At 39.1% G+C, this 23,544-nt stretch overlaps 1 protein-coding gene across 1 annotated transcript in view; it reads left to right on the forward strand.

Moving 5' to 3' along the window:
* The window catches only part of AFF2 (ALF transcription elongation factor 2), a gene marked incomplete at both ends in the record, with an annotated part of 331,742 nt that overhangs the window by 241,915 nt on the left and 66,283 nt on the right, over positions 1-23,544 (forward strand). The window contains one exon of the mRNA XM_079541773.1: positions 16,495-16,532. Within this exon, the coding sequence (XP_079397899.1) occupies positions 16,495-16,532 (38 nt within the window). The remainder of the gene's footprint in view (positions 1-16,494; positions 16,533-23,544) is intronic.

The raw sequence follows: 23,544 nt of genomic DNA on the forward strand, positions 1-23,544 counted from the left end.
ATGCAGGCTTGGACAGACGGTAATGTGGCCCCACAAGGTCACACACTTTTAGCATTACTAATGTGATTTTTAGCAATATTTTTCACGAGTTGATCATGCATAGCTTGAATGTGGACTGCGTAGGAGACAACAGAACACGGTGGAGGAGAGGGCACAGAGCAGTGCCAGCTCTGGCTCTCGTGCCTGCCATACACACTCGATCAGATGAAAACCCACGTGTGTTACACATGGACTGCTGCCACTTAGCAAGTAAAACTTGGTTATTGTCAGCAATGATTCAACCTACCTACAAGTGTGTGCGCCTGTGAAGGCACACTTTTTACTATTAAGCCAACAAGTAGATTTTCTTATTTAATTATTAATATTGGGCATGTGTTGTTTTATAAGTTAATAATTTAATTTATTCATCCGTTTCTCAAAAACGAGGTCAAATATCCCACTAGCTTTATATTGCCCTCCTTTTATTTATTTTTTTTAATAAAAAACACACACACACACACAAAACGAACTTTTGTTATTTCTATACATTAGCTATGTTGTATTTTACATGCAGCCCAAGACAATTCCTCTTCACTCAGCACAGCCCAGGCTAGCCAGAAGGTTGGACACCCACACTTTAGAGTCATATCAGGCAAAATGCACCTTCCAGTGTCATTTGACCCCTTAGTCGTACAAGTCAGTACTATTAGCACCAAGAACAACTGGCATTCTCACATGAAGGCCAAGAATCAAAAGGCTGCATTGATGCAACGTGCTATTGTACAGGCATGTTGGCTGGCCCAAATGTTCCCATAGGCTGACATTGCAACATTGAAATCTGCAAAATTTGGGAACAGTAAAATATCCTCAGGCAGGATTTTTTTGTTGTTGTTTTTTTGTTTGTTTGTTTTTTGCTATAGCAATTTTCCACTGATTTCAGCAGGCTTACTCCAGATTTATACAATTTACACTGACTCCATGTTATCTCTGATATCAACCCCATGCAGGAAGCCCACATTTTGTCTCCACCACATAATGTCGAATTGGCAGCTCTAAAAGCACTGCTGTTATACTGTCAGTGTCCTTTAGCCAAAGGCAGGGCTTATGCTGGGAAGCAGTGTTTCCTTGCTCACAGTTCAGAGGCAGCAACTTAGGTGTGGAGCTGTGCCCAAGCTGTAGGAAGCCTCAAACTGCACCAAAACTTTACAAGACTTTACAGCAGTATGTTTGACAGTGTATGCTGAAAATGAGAGAGCTGCAGTATGGAGCATTCACTTCTATTCTCAAAATTATATAGTTCACAGAAAATGTTTTTGTTTCTGTTTTCTTCCGTTAGGCAATATGAGTTTCATGTCACTCTGAGTAATAAGCATTGATTAATATCTCCTCAGATCTCCCAAGTGTCTTCCAAAGAGGCAGATTATGGTATCTATATTTAGAGATTCAAAACAAGAATGGATCCAATCATGCAAAAAGTAAATGAACTGTTTGGACAGTAGGCACACCAGTCGTATTTCTTCAGTTTCCTGCACTAAACAATAATAATTTACCTTTCCTATGTAGCCCACAAATGTGTCTATGTGTCGTTTGTATGTGCATTACAAATAGAAAGTGTAAGCAATATGATATACACTATGGGAAAGAATTCCACAGGTTTTTAGATTTCCTGGAAACATGACTGTATGTGTCTGTCCTTTAGATTCTTGTCACACTGCATCCCAGAGTAAGGCCTTGCAAAGCTGGGCAGTATGGCTCTGCTGCATCACTAAAGCATTACACTGGCAGTACCTTCACACTTCAGCAGCTTCTGCCATCACTCTCTAAAGGAAAGAAAAGGGCCTGGGTGTGGAAAGAAGGCTGGCCTAGCACATTGGTCAGACACCAAAAACATCAGCAAAGCAATGGCGATGGCTTTTGTCTGCAAAATATTATTTACGAAAGATATGCAGAACATCCACCCATTCATGAGGAACAGGTGAGGGTGATTACAGTATGCAAATTAGAAGATGTTGAATTTTCAGCTTTGGGCTTATAAAAATGTGGGTTTATAAAAATGTGTTTTCATTAACATAGAAATTTTGCATGCAAATAACTACAGCTGTACACGCGTATATCTTCTGAAGGGACAGAAAGATTAGAACTCAAAACCATTGTAACAATTTATGCAGCAATGTTCTAAAGAATCGTTCTCATTGCAATCTCTGATTTTTTTTCTGCTATAGGCTTGTAGCCGAAGTGAAGCACAAGCTAGCATTTACTTGTTTTTATTTATAAAAATACGACATGTAAAAAACAGAACCTCTTGACTAGTATTTCATGGAAGCTGAAATTCTTTGAGAACAGCAGTCAGTAGGGAGTCCTAGGACCTAGGCTTGTATTTGTCCCTTGAGAATTGCTTGGGACTCTTCAATACTTGCATGGAAGGGGCAGTGGTGGCAGTGATCCATATAATGCACCTCGATACCAGCTTTCAGTGAATGTCTATGGTATGTAGAGAGTGATCTATCAGCCTGTCTTCTGAGACTACCAGTAGTCGATCTGTCTTGTTGCAAGTCTGTTAGAAGCTTAAGTCTGTTTGTCTGCAATAAACAAAACTCTCATGTCCTGTTCTTTCACCCCTGCAAATGAGCACACACATTTCTGATCTGCACTGCGCTTACTTAGGGGCCCATGAACCTTGTATTTTTTCAGTTGTTATACAGCTCCTTCCTCTTCTCAGTGTTGAGGAGAAACCTAAACCATGATCATTCTGATCTGAGGAGGCTAAGACTGATTTTTTGATAAAATGAGAACTAATAGTTTGAAGCTAGTGAAAGGTATTTAGTCTATTTAGATATCATTAGTGGTTTTGTTACTGAATACACTGTTCACTTATCAACATCAGCTTTTCAAACAGGATGGAAGTGGTTCCTAAGGGCTACGTTATGAAGAGCCCTTCTTAATTTGAAAATGTTAGGTCTTCTTGGTTCTGCTAGGAAAAAAAGAGGCTATCCTCTCCAATTGCACTCCAAAAGGCTTAAGAAGCTTCATCAAGCAAGTGGTGACTGGAAATCCAAACTACCTAGTGTCAAACTGCTGCACATTGCAAGGAAACTTCTTGGTTGTCCTCTCTTTTTAGAATCTATGACTACACGCTCTGGCAGCAGTGGGCTTGGAGTAGAAGTTCTTAGGCTATAGCATGCAGGAGGTCCAATGAGATGATCCTCGAGGGTCCCTTCTGACTTCAGATCTGTAAATCTTTGGACTGTATTGATCATAGCTATAGGTCGTGAAGGAAGCTAGAAGTTGCCCAACCTCCAGTCATCATTTTTTGGGCCTTGGAGAGACTGCAGTTATCACCTATATCTAACACAGGTAAACACATCCCACAATACCTTCAGTGTAGACACTTTAGATCTGGTCACATGACACATGCTTTGTCTCTTAGACAAAATGCTGATTCTTATGTCTTTCACTGTGGGTGATTTGGGATTAAAGACCCACAGAAAACGACAGGTTAGATCTGGAATCAATTTTCATTTACAGCTGAGAAGCAGTTATTGATGTTGTGCTCACAGTTCAATAAAAGATCTGAGGATATAGACCTTGTGTTTCTTTTTCAATATAAGCAGCATAATCAGTCGCAAATGTTTTTACAAAGAAAATTGCACTGACAGCTTTATTAAAATTGCTGTCTTTAAAGTTTTAAGATGTCAAAAATTTGACCTACTCGAATGGTTTTTAATATGCATACTGACCAACCCAATAGATTTTTATGTCATGTATTTATAATATCAGATATTATAAATGTTTAATATATTGTTTGAGAAGTATTGTTACTTTTAAGCATCGCCTGCGTTTTGAACTCTGCTGAGAGGAACACTGCACTCATACTGCATTCAAAGTTCCTCTTGCACAATATTTTTAGGTTGCCCACAACAGGTATTGTCAAGGCAGATGACACACAGGTTCATAGTAAAAACATTAGCTGACAAGGTATTTCAGAGATGCTGCTGTTGATGCTCTTCTCTAAGAGTGGTGATTTTTAGATGGCTTTATCACTGCGTTAAAAAACTAACTCGGAAATTAGAGTAGAGATTGCTTTCAATTAGTAGCTCAGTTCAGCTAAAAGAGCTTGGATAAAAAATGGATTTGTGTTTTTGTTCCTTAAAGCACCTCAAATTCGCTTTGAGCTCAAAGGCATCCAAATGAGTTTTGTCTGGATACAGTGTTATAAGGAGCTGTAGTGTACTCAGTTTTCTTTAACCAGCTCCTCTTTGTTCTTCTGCCTAAGGAATAGTCCTATTAACCCCTGAAACACATTTGTAATTGAAAGCACATCACTAGTTATCTGTGTGCGTTTTAACTAAAGAAACTTTGATACTAACTGCATTGTTTTCATGTAAATAGTATTTTTGGCAAACAAATGAGACGTTTTTCTTTGCTACTGTGTTGGTTTTTTTTTTCCCCCTTCTTCACTTAATGATTGTCACCTTATTTGAACTCCTCTGATAACCAACTACAGAGACATTGTTGTGGTAAGACAAACACAAGACATAGACATAATGCATGGCCTTGATCTGCCTTCTGTATTTTACACAAACATTTTTATTTTTTGCTATGTTACTACTAGGTAATTATCTACAAAGTGTTTGACTTTGTAGCTCAATCTGAAAAGGCAATTAGCTGATCTTTGAATTGTTATAATGCATACTGAACTTTCAAATATTCAATTAATTGTTTTTAAACCTATGACATGTAAAGATGCACTACGCTTTCATCTCCAAATGTTTTAAAGTGATATGGCCACCACTTTCATTGTAACAATAGATATCCTTTCCTGTGGTCATTTATCCCGTTTTTTTAGCTGGATCCTGAACAAGCTGTTTACTCCCCAAGGTTTTGCTGCATTTTCATTTACTTTGTTATCAGCAGAAAGGCTGAGGAACAGCTCTTCAGTAATGCCATCAATACTGCACGCACAGTGAGAGAGGTCATCTTGTCAAAGCTGTGGAAAAATCAGATGGATTAGGATGAAACTAGGTGCAAAATAACTTTGATAGAGTCTTTAATGTAAACAGTTTATCTGTCACCAGGTTTCGTCTAAATCCCAGAGTGATGCAGCATCTGTTGTAGCCACAGCAGTGTGTTTTGATAAAGAGCCCACTTTCCAATGTTTAAGATCTACAGTCATGTTTTGTAATTGTAGGGAAATGTTTTTCATTGAGCCATTAATGAAAACAGAAGCTACTAGGATAGTGCAGTCATTCTTCTCAGTCTGTAACTATGAAAAATCCCTTCATGAAGATATGCCTCTTCTTGCTACCTCAGTCCCTTCAAATTATTTTATTCTGCACAACACTGGTAGAAACAGCTGTGTACTATCAACCACATAAAATGAATTCTCCAGCTTCCATTAGACCAGTCTTTGGAAATGAGGGATTTGATGGCTGACGTCTAAGGTACTGATTCACACAGCAGTGACATAGGTTCCTACCATTGTTTTTGTTTATTATCAGCAAAAGCTTTCTGCAGCTGCTGTGGGATCTGCGGTGAACTTGATGTAGTTATGAGCAGAGAACATGGCACACCACTAAACTGTATGGTGTTATCAAAGGCTTTTCACTTTTTCAGACTCAAAGAATCTCGTGTAACTGTTTCTGCACATGTTGTTATTGCGGAGGTCATCTCTCACTAGGGACAGGGATTAATACAGCCCTCAGGAGGAATGGTTGCTGTAGACTGCACAGTTCTGTAGATCAACAACAAGAAGGTTGCCCCTGCAGATGGCAGGCGTGGTCTTACCTCAGTTGCATGCATCAGCACTGGAGGAACTAGAGAAGCCCCATCCCTTCCACTGAGCTGCCTTTCCCATGGGTTGCCTTGTATGCTAAAAAACTTTCTACCACAGTAGAGAAAATAATGCAAAAAGGAAAATACTGGAAGGTGAGCAGCTCTAGCCAAGACTGCAATGCCTTTGTTGAAAAGAAGGATAAATACGGCTGCAAGAATTTCTCTCCTCGCATTCCCACAAATAAGCAGGCCCCTCAGCGCTCTCTTAAGCATTTGCATTTCATAGGTTTAGTTTTTCATGCCACTAGCCTGAAGCAGCCAAACTGTCAGCCGTGCCACTAGAAATCATTCACCTCAAGGAAAAGCTTTAGACACAGACCTGGTGCCTCTATCACTAATTAAATAGAGGTGGAAAGACCGTTTTTTTCCTGAGCAGAGCTATAAGGCCCATACATTGGAGATCTGCCAGCTTTTTGGGAAAAGGAGGGAGGAGGGAGGTACAGCTTTCAGTCCTCAGGATGGATCACGTACACTGTGTGTGCACGCATGCCTGTGCACATATGTTTTTATAAAGGAGGTTTTATTATTAGCACGGAGAAAAATACATTTCCCCAAGTCCTTTGGCATACACATGCCACTTATGCAAAAGTGTTGCATTGTTTTGGCAGAAAGCAAAGGCAGCAACAGCTGAGATAATTGATTGACAGCAATATTGTTGTTGTTAAGGAAAAGCCAGACTTGACTGTACTGTCCTATAAAAATAAATCTGAGGTCTGTGGTATCTGTGGGCTGTCTAGGTGCTCAACACTCATTAATCCAACCACACAGGAAACATTTATCTTCTATTTCTCCTCAAAAGGAGAGTGTGATTTTTTATTATGCATGCTCTGCAAAGCATTTTGGTAAAGAAATTGTCTGGCTTTTCTATACTGGCCATCTGCAGCATTGCTCTTATGTAAAAGCCCAGACGACTATGTATGTGAACCTCAAAATCTGAACTCTTTGGAGTTTTTCACACTAGTAGAATGTAGCACTAGTGTTTGCTTAAGGCTGGGGGGCTGCAAATATCTCGACAGAGGGACTCATAGGTGGCCAGAACAAGTGTAGAAGTAGGTGATGAAAAGGGCGTGATAAATCCAGTAATTAACTTGTCAGCTAGAATAAGGGAAGAGGAACTGAAAGTTGATTTCCTCTGGAGGAGTTCCAGGAGGAGAATGGTAATGAGAACTAAACACCCTAATTTTTCTTACGATGAATGCATCTGCCACTGAAAGGTTTGTTGGGGTTGGAGGTACTTCATTTTGTACCATCAGAATGAATCTTCCAAGAACAGACCTCCTACTCACATGTAGGGGCAGGCTTGAAGAAGCACAGTGTGACACTGCAGGCTTGGGCCTGCTTCTCTCCCACAGAACATGTGTGCATTACAAAGCTACCACTCTTCATGGCAATACACTATGTGTAATTTTCAGAGCTGTGCTACTTGGCAAAGTCATTTGAGCAATATGGTGAACCAGACCACGGGTAGCAAAGAGTTATTTTATGTGTGTTTACTTCTACTGCCTATTTGATTTAATATTCAGGGTAAATTTCATGTTCAGTGTAATCTAAAATCCTTAAAATCCTGTATAGGAGAAAAAAACAAACAGCACGAACAAATGAACAATAGCAACATCATTACACACCTTTCCAGCACCACCAGTGCTGGTACTCTTTGACTCAGCCCTTTTGCTTCTCAAATCTAGGAAACTTTTCCTTCATTAAGAGTAGGGACAAAACTTAGGATAGATTAGAATCCTGGAGGAATGAGTTAAAGAACTTTGCCACTGTAAAGAATCTAAAGGTATAAATTGTAAAGGAACTGAAGTAGAAGGGGCTGTTTCAGAGACACTTGCCTAACCTCCTTTCCATTTTGGCGAAGAAAGTTATAACATACACAAAAGCTGCGAAAGTAGCAATTAGATGCACACCAAAAGTACATTTCATTATAAGGCTTCAAAACATCAGCATTTGTTCAGATAAGTCTCAGAGATCGAGATAGATACAAATAATTTTACTCATTCTGTTAGACCTGGACAACCAAGGAATACACCAATGGTAGGGAGTGTCTGCACCTGCACAATGAAGTTCCAAGACATTATTTGAACTTATTTATTTTTCTCCTTCTTTCATTAGGAAATCTTTGAGAAGACTTATTTTTTTTTGCTTCTCTTGTAATTTTTTCTTGACCATTTTTTCTGTATCTTTTTCATTCTTAAGATACTTTATCATGTGATGATAACATACATGGGTGTAGAGTAAGCCCAGCAAGTAATGAATTTTTTGTTTTATTAGACTTCTGGGATATTGAATCAAACACACATTTGAAGAGAACCCATCAGTAAATAAGAATACAATACTACATTTTATTCCCAGCTAAATATTTTACATTTTCAAGGTAGGATTAGTCATCTGCTAAGCCTGGGTTTTTGTAATGAATTTGTAACAACTTATTTACTAAGAAATGTTGTGTATAACTAGAATTTCAATTCAGATTAATTTTTTTTCTTAAAGAAGTACTTCTCAGAATTGCAGAATCGTAGAATGGTAGAGGTTGGAAGAGACTACTTGGCATCATCTAGATCAACCTTTCTGCTTCAGGCAGGATCACCTAAAACACATTGCCCAGGATCACATCCAGGCAGGTTTTTAATATCTCCAGAGAAGGAAACTCCACTGCCTTTCTGTGCAGCCTATTCCAGTGCTCAGTCACACAATGAAGAAGTTTTTCTCATGTGCAGATAGAACTTCTTGTGTTTGAGGCCCATGGCCTCTTGTCCTGTTGCCAGGCACCACAGAAAACAGCCTTTCCCATCCCATTGATGCTCTTCCTTAAGATATTTGTACAAATTAATAAGATTGCCTCTCAGTCTTCTCCAGGCTGAACAGTCTCAGGTGTGAGGATGTCATGGGAGACAGTATTGAAAGCCTTGCTGAAATCCAGGTAGACAACATCCACTTGTCTCCCCAGAGTTTCTGTCATTCTGTCTCAGAAGACTAATCAGATTGGCTAAGCATGATTTTCCTGTAGTGAAGTCATGTCAACTGCCCCTGATCACCTCTCTTATTATCCACATGCTTAAAGGTAGCCTCCAGGGTGAGCTATTCTATCACCTCTTCTGTGATGAAGATGAGGCTGACAGATCTATAGTTTCCCAGGTCCTCCTTTTCGCCATTTTTGAAGACTGAAGTGACAGTGGCCTTCTTCCAGTCCTCAGGTACCATTCCCATTCTACATCATGATTGATGGAGTGCTGCCTAGCACTCGTGGATGCCTCCCATCAGGGTCCCTGGACCTGTGGGAGTTAAGTTTGCCCAGATGATTTCTACCACCGGTCTCCAACCAGTCCTGTTTATCATAGTTTTTCCAACTTGGTTCAGATAGAACAATTCTTACGAAAAATCAAGCATCTCTTTAGTAAGGAGCTCTGTTCTGTACCTCAGCACTCAACAGTGACCAAATTGGTGTTGTGAGACCATTTAAATGTACTGGGTTTCATGAGATGTTCTGAGAGTTAATTTGCATCTGTAAAGGAACTTGAAAATGCTTTAGAATATAGTCCTACAGAAATTGACTTGATAGAATTTATAATGTCTTTTTTTTTTTTTTTTTTTTTATGAAAGAGTAAAAATTTGTACACTTAGCAATTTTCTTCAAAAACATTTTTGGAAATGTAAATACTGTTTCACTTCTACCGTCAAGATACAATGATTCTTAAGTCCAGGCTTTTCTTAATATGGAATTGTCTGTCAAGGATGGGAATTGGTCACATTTTTAATTACACACTTAGTTTGGTTTTGACCACTGGCATGATGTAAACAGATTTTGGGAAAAATACTGACAGATGCCCAAATACAGTGTTTCTCAATTCAAAGCAGTTCTCTTCGTGGACGCAGTTAACTCCTAACACAGAGACAACTGTTTTAGACTTGCTCAGTTAAACTCTTTTTCATTTTACCTGGCCTCTGCTGTGCCAGCTGAAATTAAATTTCCTACTGGTAAAATTTTACCGTAAGTATTCTTGAGTGTCTCTTGGTAAAGCCAGAAAGATTACTAAATTGCCAAAAGCAGTGATGAAATGTTCTCTGTAATTAAGACACAACAAGAGTCCAACGAACAGTGCTGATGTGCAGAGATAATATGCACGATGACTTGTTATTTCAAAAAATGAATCTCAAATGAACCATCCTATGTGTTTTGCTTTTGAAGGAAGTGTACTCATTTTCTAAAAATATAATGAGGAAAGTATCTTCATCATTGTTTTTGGTCCTACATATGATAATATTGTGCTTTTTGTCCTCAAGGTGGAGTTGACCTAGAACATCATGCATAGAATTTCAAATATGAGGTTGCTAACTTCATGTCAGAGACAATTAGCAAGAAGGAAATACAATCTCCTCTGTTGACATTAGGGGACAAATAGAGGAGAGTGTAACCAATGAAGTAAAGAAAAAAGAAAAAAAGTAAAGAAGAACAAGCCACGCATTTATGCATGCACCAATACATATTAATTCTTCAGTCCTCACGTTCAGGTTCATGTTTCCCAGCACAGTTCTAGATATTTAGTTTGCTACAAGCACAGGAAGTCATAGACAGAACTAATTGTGTCATTACAGAATCAGTGCACAATACAGAGCAGTCAGGATCATAGATGACATATTCTGTACAAATAAAAGTGCACAGTATAATATCCAAGACAAGTGATAATCTACAGTCTGCTACAAATCAACAAATTTGAAGAGTGTCTTTGTTTTTATTGGATTGTTGAGCTGAGTCTGTGAGGTGTCTCTTCTTGACCCACAAGACAGAACAGCATGGTAGAATATAAATATGTGTTGAGTTGCTTAGATATTCATCTGGAAATACAGAACTGGTTAGAAACTAGGAAGTGAATGCAAATTACGTTTGCAACAGCTCTGGAAAAAAAATTAAAGCATGGAGGCCTGTCTCCTTCTGCTCTCACGATTCAATGGCTTGAAGTGCCATCTGTCTCAGGCGAAGAGACTCTTCAAGGCTCAGCAATTGCCTTCTCAGGTGGCTATCAGTACTTCTGAATCAAGACTGTAAGGAGGCATTCTTAAAAAATACTGACATTTTCAAACTTCACTTCTGTAAAATCAAATGCTTCAAATGCTGGATTTTCAACTCTGCAATGGAAATATTAATTTTCTTTGGAGAGCAGACATTTCCCCTTTAAAGCTTTTCTGAAAATCTAGTTTACCTTCAACAATTCCAATTATTTTGCACTGATATTTTTGAGCTGGCCTCTTGTGGCTTTATTCTTCTCAGGCCTTTGTGATGCAGGAAACATGTACTGACTGGAGTACTTTTTCTGGTTCTTTCTTTTCAAAAGTCAGTCTGGTGACTGATAGTCATGAAGAAAAAGTGTCATTTTTCCCCTTCTGTTGTTCTTGTGCACAACCTAGAAGCAGCCAGACATTGTTCCTGTGTTAGCTCTTTTGTATCATGCTTAAATATCTGCTAATGAAATAAGTTTGTGGGTGTATTCACGCTACACAAATAAAGCACAGTGCAAATAATTCTTGAACAAGTCCTACCAAAATCGAGAGTAATGTAACATATAAAGAAGAAATATGGAGTAGAAGTCTTTCACGGGGTTGGGGTTAGTCTTTCACATTATAAAAGTCATAGAAGAACATCTCCAGGCAAAGTCTCTCCAATGAATGATCCTCTGTATCTTACTGCTTTTTATGTTCTTCAGCATCTTTTTTTCTTACTCATTACTGCAGTCAACTGTTAAAATAAGGTCTTAAAGGAAAATCAAATCATGATTGGGGGGAGGGGGGAGGAAAGGAAATCATGAATTACAGTGCAATGATTGTCTAGTTCATTCTTGCTTCTATTTTCTAATCATCCTAAATTATTTTAACGCACATTTTCAAGCTCAAAATTAACAAAAGTCCCATGATGTAATTCTCTTAACACCTATTGAATGTTACATTATACCAGCCCAATTTCATGCCACTCTTTTGCATCATCTTTTCCTTCTCAGTGTACATTTATCATGATTTAGGAGAATCCTGCCTACTCTATTTCAAGATAGTACTTTTAATACATTAAGTTTCAGAAATAATGTGGAGTTAGAACCAGTTTCTTACTTGTAAAGCCTAGGAATCTAAGGTAGAAAATAACTTTTATAATATATTTGTCTTTGAAATATCTTAAATTAATAATCAAAAGCTTGCATCAAGTCTAAAACAAATCAAACTTAGTCGTGAAGATGAGAAAGAGGAATTATTAACTGAGTAGCAGAGCTGATGGGGGCTCAATGAAATCATTTTGTTCAAAGATTAAAGGCGCTGAACACTGAAATAGTTTGAGGAGGATGGCTATGAACACATCTGACAAGAGCTGCTAAATTCAGTAATGATCAAAAGTTAATTATCAAAGCAGAGAGAACTACTCAACGCAGACAATTTAAAGTCAATAGCTGAGCAGCCCAGCAGAAAAGTAATTTGGGAGAAGTATTTTCCTATAATGAAGTTATATAAAAGTCATACATTTCAAAGAAACCCACCTAAAACAAGATTGCATTCTTCCTGATCAGAGAAATATAATTAGCTCTAATTGACAGACCTGCTGTACACCAAATATTTTCAAACAATATGCTTCTGCATCAAAGCTTGATATGTAGAGTTACTCAATGTCACTTTGATTTTGCCTTTCTTTATCTTCTGCCACTGGGCGTGCTCATGATGTATCAACAAATATGCTTTGAAAAATGAATAAGCAGCACCTGCAAGATGAATAAAAGCAGAAGGCATTCAGCATTTCTGCGTCAGATAGTATCCCTGCCATACTGTGTGCTGTGTTTAACATCATGTTCCTACTCAGAGGCAAACTGCGTCATCTGAAATAGGAAATGACCAGTTGCTCTATCATCCAACATTGAACTAGGCTACTATGTAGATTAACCTGAGAACTTGCAATATCATAGGATCATAGAATCATAGAATGGCTTGGATTGGAAGAGACCTCAAGGATGATCAAGCTCCAACCCTCCTGCTGCAGGAGGGCCGCCAACCTCCACATTTAATACCAGATTATTTTGCTAAAACTCTATAGGAGTGAACATATGTGTGGACAACAGTCTCCCCACAGTGTGCCTTTTCTTAAGAGCTAGGAAAGTGCCTTCTCCCAGTAATACAAGGGGAAAAATGAAAAATTTTTAATGTAAAAATCTGAGATATGTGTCAGAATGTACCTATGTAATTCCTTGTTCCTGAAGCTACCATGTTTTAGAGTAAACATCAACATTGCTACGTAGTCAAAAATCAAATGCCCAATTTAGACTCTGTTCTTTAATATTCCATGACTTTCACATTGCCAGTTGTCACTATCTGAAATAACTTCATCTTCTTTAATCTTTCATGCAAACAGTTTAACTCATACCATCACGCACATGCATTCCTGAATATCCTCTGCTTCACTTTATATTAGAATTGACTGCATTAGTATTTACTTCTGATCCTAGACACTCTTTGCTCTTCTGTTTTATTTTCCTTGTTTGTATTTTGATATCCATTTTTTGTAGTGACTTTTGAATAATTTAGAAGGAAAAAAAGCCAATATGAGATTTAGATGCATGTTTCACATGCCTGAACTCAGAATTTTTGTAGTCCAGATATTTGGTATCTGGACCAAATGGAACTGTCACTGTACAGTCAAAAAATCTTCTGCCATAGTGAAAGGATCTTTATAAACTTTAAAAATAGTTCTAGTTCCTCGCAGGAGGGGACTATAACTTGACATTTAATGGGAGGATTGGGGAACTGAAATGTAGTTTTCAGTGATGTTTTAATCCATTTTAAATGAAGTATTTGCATCTTGTTACATGTAGTTTATTATTTAGAAATATTCCTTAATAACATGCTTTTTGACTTTGTGTCTGCATGTGACAGCTAAAAAAATGAAGATTTGGGAGAGTTTCATTGGAAGGATGCACAACTCGCACTATTTCACTAATGAGACAGGAATTCAATTTCATTTATAGGCTTCTTTGAGAAATCATAATTGGTTTGGGTACATAATATGCTTTTGTGCAGTCTTAACTTCAGTTTTTCATGAGTTTCAAGTGTTTTATTTAGCATCTGTACTGTACAACTAAAAAAATTTTTGCCATTACACCTTCATCAATTTATGCTTTAAATTAAAAATGTAATCCAAGTGAAACAAATGCATCTTTCTTCACATTCTGGGAGCCAACCCAGGGTACTGTTGTTTTTCCTTGCCAACTGTCACAAGCCTTAATTCTTTCTCCCCAGCTTAAAGTTATTATTCAGGATTTCCACAGATTTAAACAAAGATTTTATCTTTGTAATGATTGGAGGCAAAAGAGCCAAAATAGCAGATATTCTGATAAACTAGTCCTATTGTAGAGCCCAAAGGAGAACTAATTATGGCAAAATTTGGAACCCAATTGTGCAGATCCCAGAGGATTCAGAAGTTAGTCAGTTTTCATAAGGAATTTAATTCCTCATGGGCTTATGTGATCATTTTTCAGGAATGCTAATATTAGCAGTTCCTGTGTGGGAACAATTTTATTTCCAAGCATAGCAGAGGTTAAAAAATCACCGAAATCCTTCTGTCCAATTTTTGGTAGGCTTTCCAAAAATATCTCCACAGGTAATTGAGCAGTGAAACTTTCCTTTGTGTAGTAAGTTTATGGCTCAGTTGTCTTCTGCCTTTCCCCATGACCCATACTTCTAATTTCACTAATCATCTGACTGCTTCCCACATATTAATGTGTTATAGTCTGGTTCTGTGAATGCTAGAAGGAATTTCCTGAAATGGCACAAAGCACTAGTTTATCTGAAGATGATGTCTCAAACCCTCCTGCACTAAAATGTGTGGGACTCTCCTCAAAAGGCACACTGAAGAAGGGGAAAAGCATAATTGGGTGAAAGGAGGAGAAACAGGACCAGGCAAAGGTCTGGTAGCGGTTTTCTGCCTAGTCTTCCTGTTCACCCTCTTGGTGCATGGCCTGTGGTGGTTGCATCTCTGGGGAGCTTGATTCTGCCCTCCCAGTCTCAGCCTAGCTAATGTCAAGAGCCTGGCCCAGCACCAACTTGGTGGATTAGTGGCAAATGCGTGCCTTGATTATACAACACAAAGCAGTGCTATGGTGAAACAGAACCACAAAATAACACTCACAGATATGGTTTCGTGCCTCTAGGCTTAAATAAAGAAGTGCAACTACCTCCTGTAGGACCCAGCGGAGGCTTTCCTTTCTCATCCATGAGACAAGCCTAGCACAGCTTATCGGACTAACCCCATTTAGCAGAAGCAGTGTGCACCATGGTGATTAAGTAACAATATCAGCAGAGACCAGACCCTAGCAGAGTATAAAACAGCACAGGGGCCACTGCTGAGTGGGATCCCCTCTCAGCTGGACTGAAACCAGCAAACATCAGGTCATATTATGCTCCCTAACAATATCTAGAAATCTCCCTTCTTGCCTGGGAATATTGGTTACGGCCCTCACCCAAGGAATTCTGTCTAGTAACATGCCTTAGAGAAATCAGGAGACTCCATTACTCGGTGATTCATGGAAAACTGAAAGTACACATCCCACTCTCACCCATCCCCCTTTTTGCATGTTAATTGTTGTGTGCTTTGCCAATACTGTTTGCTTGTTCATGTATGTTTGGAATTGTTATCTGTTGAGTGCTTGTCAACGGAGATTGTAATTGCTTAAGGACATTAAAAAAATTTATAGTTAACCACCTGACTTGTGGTCAGTGAAGTGTGTTAACTAAACTCTGCGCTACACTGCTGACAAATGTCAGGGAACAGCGCGTGGCAAAATGTTATTTACCTATTCTGAAAAATTGAGAGGTGATGCAAGGTTGGTTTAGATTACATAATTATGCTACAGAAACATTAAAAAAAAAAATCTAAAATCCTCCACTAAAATCTTGAGCCATTTAACCAGTGTGATAGACTGGCATGTCTCTGCCATCAGTGCTCCTCACTGTGTTGCTTAGCAACATTTTAATTCAAGAAAAATCGAAGAAGATGAAATCCCCATGGAGAGGGAAACAGAAATAAGAGGGCCGTTGACAGATGATCTGAGTTGTTTCTTCTAATATACTGTGAAGATCACTGGCTCTTTTCATGAATGATAAATGAACTGTACACAGATCAATGGGTTCAGCAATAAACTGGAACCAGGCTCTATGTCTGAGGTGGTGCAGGCTGAGAGGGCCAAAGATTTACTCATTTAGATGATTTGAGTGTGTTTTCTCAAAGGTTTCACAAGAGGAAATTGATCCAAACATTTGGTCATCCCTTGCCCTTTCTGTTGTTGGCAAATAAAAACTGTTTTCGAAACAGAATCTGCTCTTCCCTTTAATTTTTCCTGTTGTTGTTCCTATTCTGGGTACGGGCAGATAAGTTGTGACAAAGGAGGCCAGACTCAGAGTGGGAAGTGAAGCAATGTTCCTCAACAATGATAGCCACTAAAAACAAACAAGCCACACTCATATCACAAACTTGGGCAGAAGTGTTTAAGACCCTGAAAGGGGCCAGCTACTGAAGACACGTTCCCTCTGCCCTGGCTGTGGCCATGTGTCAATGTGCTCTTCTGAAGAGCATCCAGTAGTCAGCACTTGGGTGCAGGTTGGTTGTGCTTAGTTGTGTTGTGTAATTGTTTGTCTCCCCCACCCCTCTTCTGTTTACAGGCTGCTGAAAAGACAAAATTGAGAAACATTCCTGTAAAGTAAGTTATTATTTTATCTATTGGAAAATGTAACTTGAATGAACTTCTTGTGTACAATCATTAAAAAGCCACACAGCAAGAAGGGCAGTAAAAGAGAAAATGGAATTCAGATTGCCCCTAATAATAGCTATTAGAAAGTCAGCATTGTTGAGGAAAGCTTTTGATTTCTCATGTGTCTCTAATGATTGCACTACCCAAGATTCATCCAGTTTCCATAAATTAATGTGTTGTCTATGAATAGCTGCCAAAAAATATCACAGTCATACTCAATACATAGCGCTCCTAGCCTTGGGGAGGTTTGTACATGCTAAAAAGATTACAATTTTTAATTGCAATCCTTGAGAAGGTCTGACAGGAGGGAAGTAACTAGGAATATGCCAAATGATTTCTAGACACATGGGAATATTTTGCACCTGTGTATCAAGGCTTTGCCATCCTGTTGATTAAGTGCTCTCTCACTTGCTATGTGTGTCTTTCTCACACCACACACAGATGTATGTTTCTGCTCTTTACAGTTGGCCTCTGTGAAGTATGAGCAAGCTACCAGGGAGCAATTTCCAGGGCATTTCATGAAAAGTTCTTAAATCTTAGGGCACTAGCAGCAACACTCAACCGTTTATTATTGAATTAAGAAAGTTGCTTTATAGATGTCCTGGCTCCTTGAGAAAAGGCATTTTCAGTTAAAGCTACCAACATCAGTGATTCTCTTTAAATAACAAATGTTCCAGTCTTAATGGGCTTTCCTGCACCAATAAAACACAGATTTTTAGCTTCAATAGGTGATCATTGCAGTTTAACTAAATCCCGGTAACTGTATATTCCTGTTAGAGACAGAGTAAATGTTCTTGTTTTCACTGTAGTCTGCTTCTCATGCAGGTTTTGGATGAGAGTGGTTTAGTATTTGTAAGAACATGCACTGACAGAACTTGCAAATCACTGTGTTTTAGCACACATGGCAAAAGAATACAGTTTGACCTCTCACTGGGTTTCCATCATGTACAGTCATTTATACCTTATAAAGTGAACGCAAGATGTGTACGAACACTCCTTGGAGTGATTAGACAAGATGCAAGATAGTCATAAATCACTCTCTCTTTATGTTTCATTTAATCTGATAAAAATTAGAAATAGGATCCAGTGGGGACTTGGTAGCACATTAAACTTTTAATGTGACAAGAGACCTTTCTTGCCTGTAGGGTTAGTTCAAATTCAGTGCAAGCTGAATTAAAGTCATTGTTACCTGGTGGTTTGTTTAATAGAAAGTATGAAATGAGCTGTGATTTCAGTTCATCTTCTAGAGAATCGAGGAGCTGTAAGGTGATGAGAGTCCTGGGGAACAACTCCGAAGCAGTCATTTTTCATTAATTCATTTTTTTAATATTTTGGGTCAAATTCTCAGGAATGGCTCAACTAAATTGAGTTTCCCCAAGTGAGACAAAGATATTGAGCTTTGCAGTCATTAAATAGCATATGTGTGATACTGATGCCCAATTACTCTGTAAAAAAGATTTGGGTGTACAGAAGTGGGGGATTTAAGCTAAATAATTATTTTATGGGCCTTAAATAAGAATAATGTTTTGAAATGGAAGAAGGCCAGATGGACAGCCTGATTCCTTCCACCTGCATGTGCATATTTCACCATGTCTTTTTCCCCCAAATGGTTGTTTTACTTCTCTCTGACTGTATTCATGGTTGCAGCTTCAATTAGTACCCTAGGGAATCTGTAATACATATTAATTACAGTCTGTATAATGAACAGCTGATAAATCTGCCTCATTTTTGAGTGAAATGTAACTATTTAAGTTACCTGTATCCAATTACAATTTTATGCTAAAATATTACCTCTTAGGGCAAAAGCAAAAATAGCATCTCTAAAATAGCAGTTGTAGACATAGATTACATTTACATAGGTTGCTCTGAAAGTTATAGGATCACAGAATCATAGAATGGCTTGGGTTTGCCCTTGCCCTATCACTACCTAGTAGTGTAAAAAGTTGATTTCCCTCCTGCTTATAAACTGCCTTTAAGGTTCAGTGAGATCTCCCCTGAGCCTGCTCTTCACCAGGTGAAACCAGCCCATCTCCGTTGGTCTTTCTTTGTAGGAGTGGTTCTCCAGCCTTCTGAGCATCTATATGGTTCCACTGGACCTGTTCTTTCCAGAGCTGAGGGCCGCAGACCTGTACCTAGTGCTCTAGATAGGGCTTTATGAGGGCAGAGTAGAGAGGGACAATTACCTCATCACATCCCTCTCCCTACTGTTTAACCCTCTGTTGATGCAGTCCAGAATACTGTTTACCTTCCAGGCTACGAGTGCACTGGTGGCTCCTGTCCATCTTTTTGTCTACTAGGACACCCCAGTTTTTCTTCACAGGACTGCTCTCAAGTAGTTCTCCCAGTCTTTGCTTATATCTGAGATTGTCCCAACCCAAGTGCCACACCTTGCACTCGTTGAACCTCGTTAGGTTCACATGCGCCCACTTTTTCAGCCTGTCCAGGTCACTCTGGATGCCTTTCTTCTGTTCTGTGAACTACACTACTCAGCTTGGTGTTATCAGCAAACCTGAGTTTGCTGTGTCATTGATAAAAACGGTAAACAGCACCACTCCAAAGATGGATCCCTGGGGACACTGGCCATCTGCCCAAGTGGAGGTGATCACTTGATCACTCTTATCCTTGCTGAAACACAGCACTGTGCTCACAGCACTGTAGTTTCCATCAACATTCAGCAAAGTGTCGATGAATGCCAGTGGGTGCCACTTTTTTCCTCAAGGAGGAATTCATTGACACACCTTTGTTCCCTATGCTGTTCCATGTCAGACACCATTTTGTCAGACTGCCCCTTCGCTGCCATCTTTTGCACAGAAACAAAATGCAAAGGAATATTGCTGGATAGGGTTCAGCCTCTACTGCCATTCCACCAACAGCTGTCTCTGATGTCATGAGCTAACATCAGAACATAGTAGGCATTACTTTCGGAGCAGCCCTGGTATACAAGCAGCACAGCCTCACTGAGTATGCCTCGAGCATGTCTAGCTTTTAGTGCTGTTGCTTTTGTAGCTCTGAAATCTGAAAGAGAATTTTGTTTGAATTTTAATGTTCTTCAGCTATGCAAAATAAAGTTGGTAGCTTCCATTGTCATAAGGGTTGAAAGCTGTACAGATTCCTTCTGCCATATGTGACTTACCACATTCATTTTTCAAAACACATTTCTTTTATTAAGACATATGTGATAGTACACTTCTGCAAATGTAAATTGCTTTTGGCTAAAAGCCATGCACTAATAAGTTGAATTGAATCTAGCTGCATTTGACATCTGTTACAATATACATATATGTATATAAATATATAAAAATACATATTAGCTGTTGTCATTAGCATTAAAAACTTCCTTGTTTTTATGTTGCTCCGACATAGTTCTTATTTCCCAAACCTGGAATCAGAAATAATTCCCTTTTAAAGACTGTTGTTTTCATAATATCCCTAGTTCAGTCTTAATAGTACCATAGTTTACCATGCTAGTTAAGGAACACAACAAAGATTATTGTAGAAATAGTCTATTTGCTTTTGTTGCTTGGTTATTAGAATCGCAGAGCCATAGAATATCTTGAGTTGGAAGGAGCCCAAAAGATTCATTGAGATCCAATTCCTGGCTCCACACAGGACCACCCAAAATCCAAACCTTATTTCTGAGAACCATATCTAAATTCTCCCTGAATTCCAGCAGCTTGGGGCTGTGACCCTGTAGAGCCTGTTCCACGCCCAACCACCTCCTGGTGAAGAACTTCTTAACACCCAGACTCTCATCTGACACATTCTGTACACTTCCCTTGGGTCCTTTTGCTGTCACATGAGAGCAGAGATCTGGGGTCAAAAAGATGCTCAGAGCACCTGACCTATGAATAGGCTGAGGGAGACAGGCTTGTTCATCCTGGAGAAAAGAAGGCTCCAGGGAGACCTCATTGCAGCCTCCCAGTACTTAAAGGGAGGTACTTAAAGCAGTAGGCAAATCAACTTTTTACATGGGTAGGCAGTGACAGAACAAGGGGGAATGTTTTCAAACTAAAAGAGGAGAGATTTAAGTTAGTTGCCAGGGGATACATTTTCACTGAGAGGGTGGTGAGACCCTGGCATTGCTACCCAGATAATCTGTGGGTGCACCATTCTTGGAGATGTTCAAGGTCAGGCTGAATGGGCCCTGATTTAGTGGTTGGCTACCCTGCCCATGGCAGGTGGTTGGAACTAGATGATCTCTGAGATCTCTTCCAGCCCAAGATGTTCTGTGACCCTGTGTCAGTGCTGCCCTCCCCTGTGAGGGGCTGCAGGCTGCCATGGGACCTCTCCTCAGCCTCCTCTTCTCTGGACTGAACAAACCATGGGAGCTCAGCTGCTTCTCGTACATCTTGCCCTCTAATTAATGTTGCAGGTTTTATGTATAGGGGAAGCTTACTTACTATTTATTTTGTTGAATCCTTCCATTGCGTAAAACTTCAGGAGGGGAAAAAGAAAACCAAGGAAGTTTTCCTTTTACAGTTCAATTAGGCAGTTATGCAACTGATTTCTTACTATCCGAGAGTTTGTAGGTGCTTAGACTCAGTTCATCTGGTTCATATCAGTTATACAAACTTCCTGAAGGTCAGAGGAATGCAGGTGGCATTTGATTTCTTCAGAAGGCATGATCTCAGTTGCATGTTGTTTATAGCACGGCAAGAAGACACAACACATGCAGAGGAACTCAGTATATTGGTAGCCTCATCTAACATACTACTACTATTAAGAAGCACACAGAAAGTAGCTGGGAAGTCTCTGCGCCTGCTGAACTGACTTTTTTTAGTGAAAATAATGCAATTACTTCTCCAAAAGCATAAGACCCTTTTCTGTCATATGTGGCATCAGAGTCACCCTACAACTGCAGATTCTATTAACTTTAACTTATTTTATACTCCTCTTCCTCTGTCATAAAAGGAGCACTTGCTGTCCATCACAGACTTTATCCATATTTATACTGACAGACAGTAGCAGGGAAGGGATTTCTTGTATGCAAAGTCCTAGACACTTTCTTACTTGCTAGTCCTTATCATGCTGTTCCCATCCCTGAGTCTGAAAGAAGTAACATTACTTAACCAAGTTTACCCTGTGGACACTTTCTGATTTCTAAAGAGCTGTTACATGAGAAATTGTTTTCAATTACGACATATCCAGAGGAAATAATCTATTATATACTCTGTGATTTGGATTCTCATTAAAATTCAATAGCAGCCTTGTTCTGAAATCCAGCTGATGATCACAGTTCTCAGGCTTTTTTCCAGACCTAGGTAGGCAATGAAAGCCCATATCAGCCTAGGAGCCAAAAGGCATCATATTTTTGTTGAGTTGACCAAATCACTTGTCCCTTGGCTCAGTGGGTCGAGCTGCAGGATCCTATCAGATCTGAGCACAGTCAGGGTTAAGCCTTGCTTTCAAGTACAAATAGACTTTGCTTGGCAGCCTGTACACTAATGTAGTCTGAAGGTCTGCTAGCTCGGTACTTTATTACTGCCAGTGGCAGAATGTGGGGAAAGGACAGAAATTAGAGAAGCAACCTTCAAAGCAGAAGATCTCCCATTTTCCTGTGCACAACAGTTCACACTTCCATCACCTCACATCCTGTGTTTAGGAGTTACCAATGCACTTAGTCTTCAATGCAAAATCTCATTTAAAATCTGTTTGTACCTTTTGTCCCCACAGCATCCTGTAGCACTGAACACTACAGTGCTTGAAAAAATACTGTATTTTGTTTATTTAAAACCCTTTTCCTCATAGGAATACATGCAAGTAGCTATGTCATTCAAAAGAACAAAAGATTACTTGCTATTTCTCATTCATGATACGACGTCTCTCTACTGTGTAGACCAAGGAGTTTTCCTACTCAAAAGCCACTATTAATAATGCTGTTTTCCCTCTGAGAGTGTGAGTCCACTGAGCTAAAGCAACCCAAAGGCAATTGGGAAAGGAAGACTTTGAGGCAGTCAGTCAGATGGAGGCAGTGGTTAGGAAGATAACTGGTTTCTTTTTATTCTTTTCCACATTGGAGAGATGAGTTCTTTGTATGGTGCTGCTCTTCTGACTGAGAACTGGCTCAAAAGCTTCAGATTGCACTCCCTTATGAAAATGACCAGAGGGACTCATTGGAAAAATGCAGTCAGTTGAAAGAATGATTTAGTTAAAAACCTGGTTTCATCCAGCACAGCAGAATTAAATAATTTTTTAAGATATATATGTATACTTTTTTTAATAAAAAACGAATTTTTTTAAGAGCAGCTCTTGTACTCCATGAACTTCTGTAGAACTATAGAATATTCAAATTGACTTCTTGCTTTGGGAAAGAAAACTCTGGCTTCCTTGAGTGTCCTTTATCCTCTCTTCTATTACAGGGCTTTAAAATCTTCAGTAGAAAGCGTTGCCATTTCCCCCAAACACCTGCACATGTTTAAATTTGCTGTAGACTTAATGACTACCAGGTTCATGTTTTAGGGTTATAGCTTATGTTAAAATCCTACTGCTTTTTATATTTTTGAAATATATTTGTTTTCCATCACTGACAAGACCAGCCACATGTTTGTTAACCAGAAAGATTTTTGGTGCTTATTGTTTTTTCCTGCCATAAAACTCATCTTCTTCTCAGAAGGCCATCAGACTTGGTACAATTTTCTGTTCCAGCCATTGCTGGAATTGCAACCCATTAACTGTTGATATCTTGACATTTCAATTGACCTCTCATTTGCAAAGCACAGTCGTATTTTCTGTGGCCTTTTCATCCTTCGTTATAAATGGAATAGGAATGACTATTTCCACTGTTTGCATTTAAAAAAAAATACCTTTGTTTTACCAGCTGGAATGGCACCTTGTTTTTCCCTTCCTGGGTAGACTTGCATGGAAGGTCTAAGGTCTAAGCAAGTCATGCAGAGCCAGAGGATTCTCTTATTGACTCAATATGCAGGAGGGCAAACAGGTCAGACTCCGAGGGTCAGTTAAT

Source organism: Tetrao urogallus (genome assembly GCF_951394365.1).
Source record: "Tetrao urogallus genome assembly, chromosome: 13".
In the NCBI taxonomy this organism is placed as follows: domain Eukaryota; kingdom Metazoa; phylum Chordata; class Aves; order Galliformes; family Phasianidae; genus Tetrao; species Tetrao urogallus.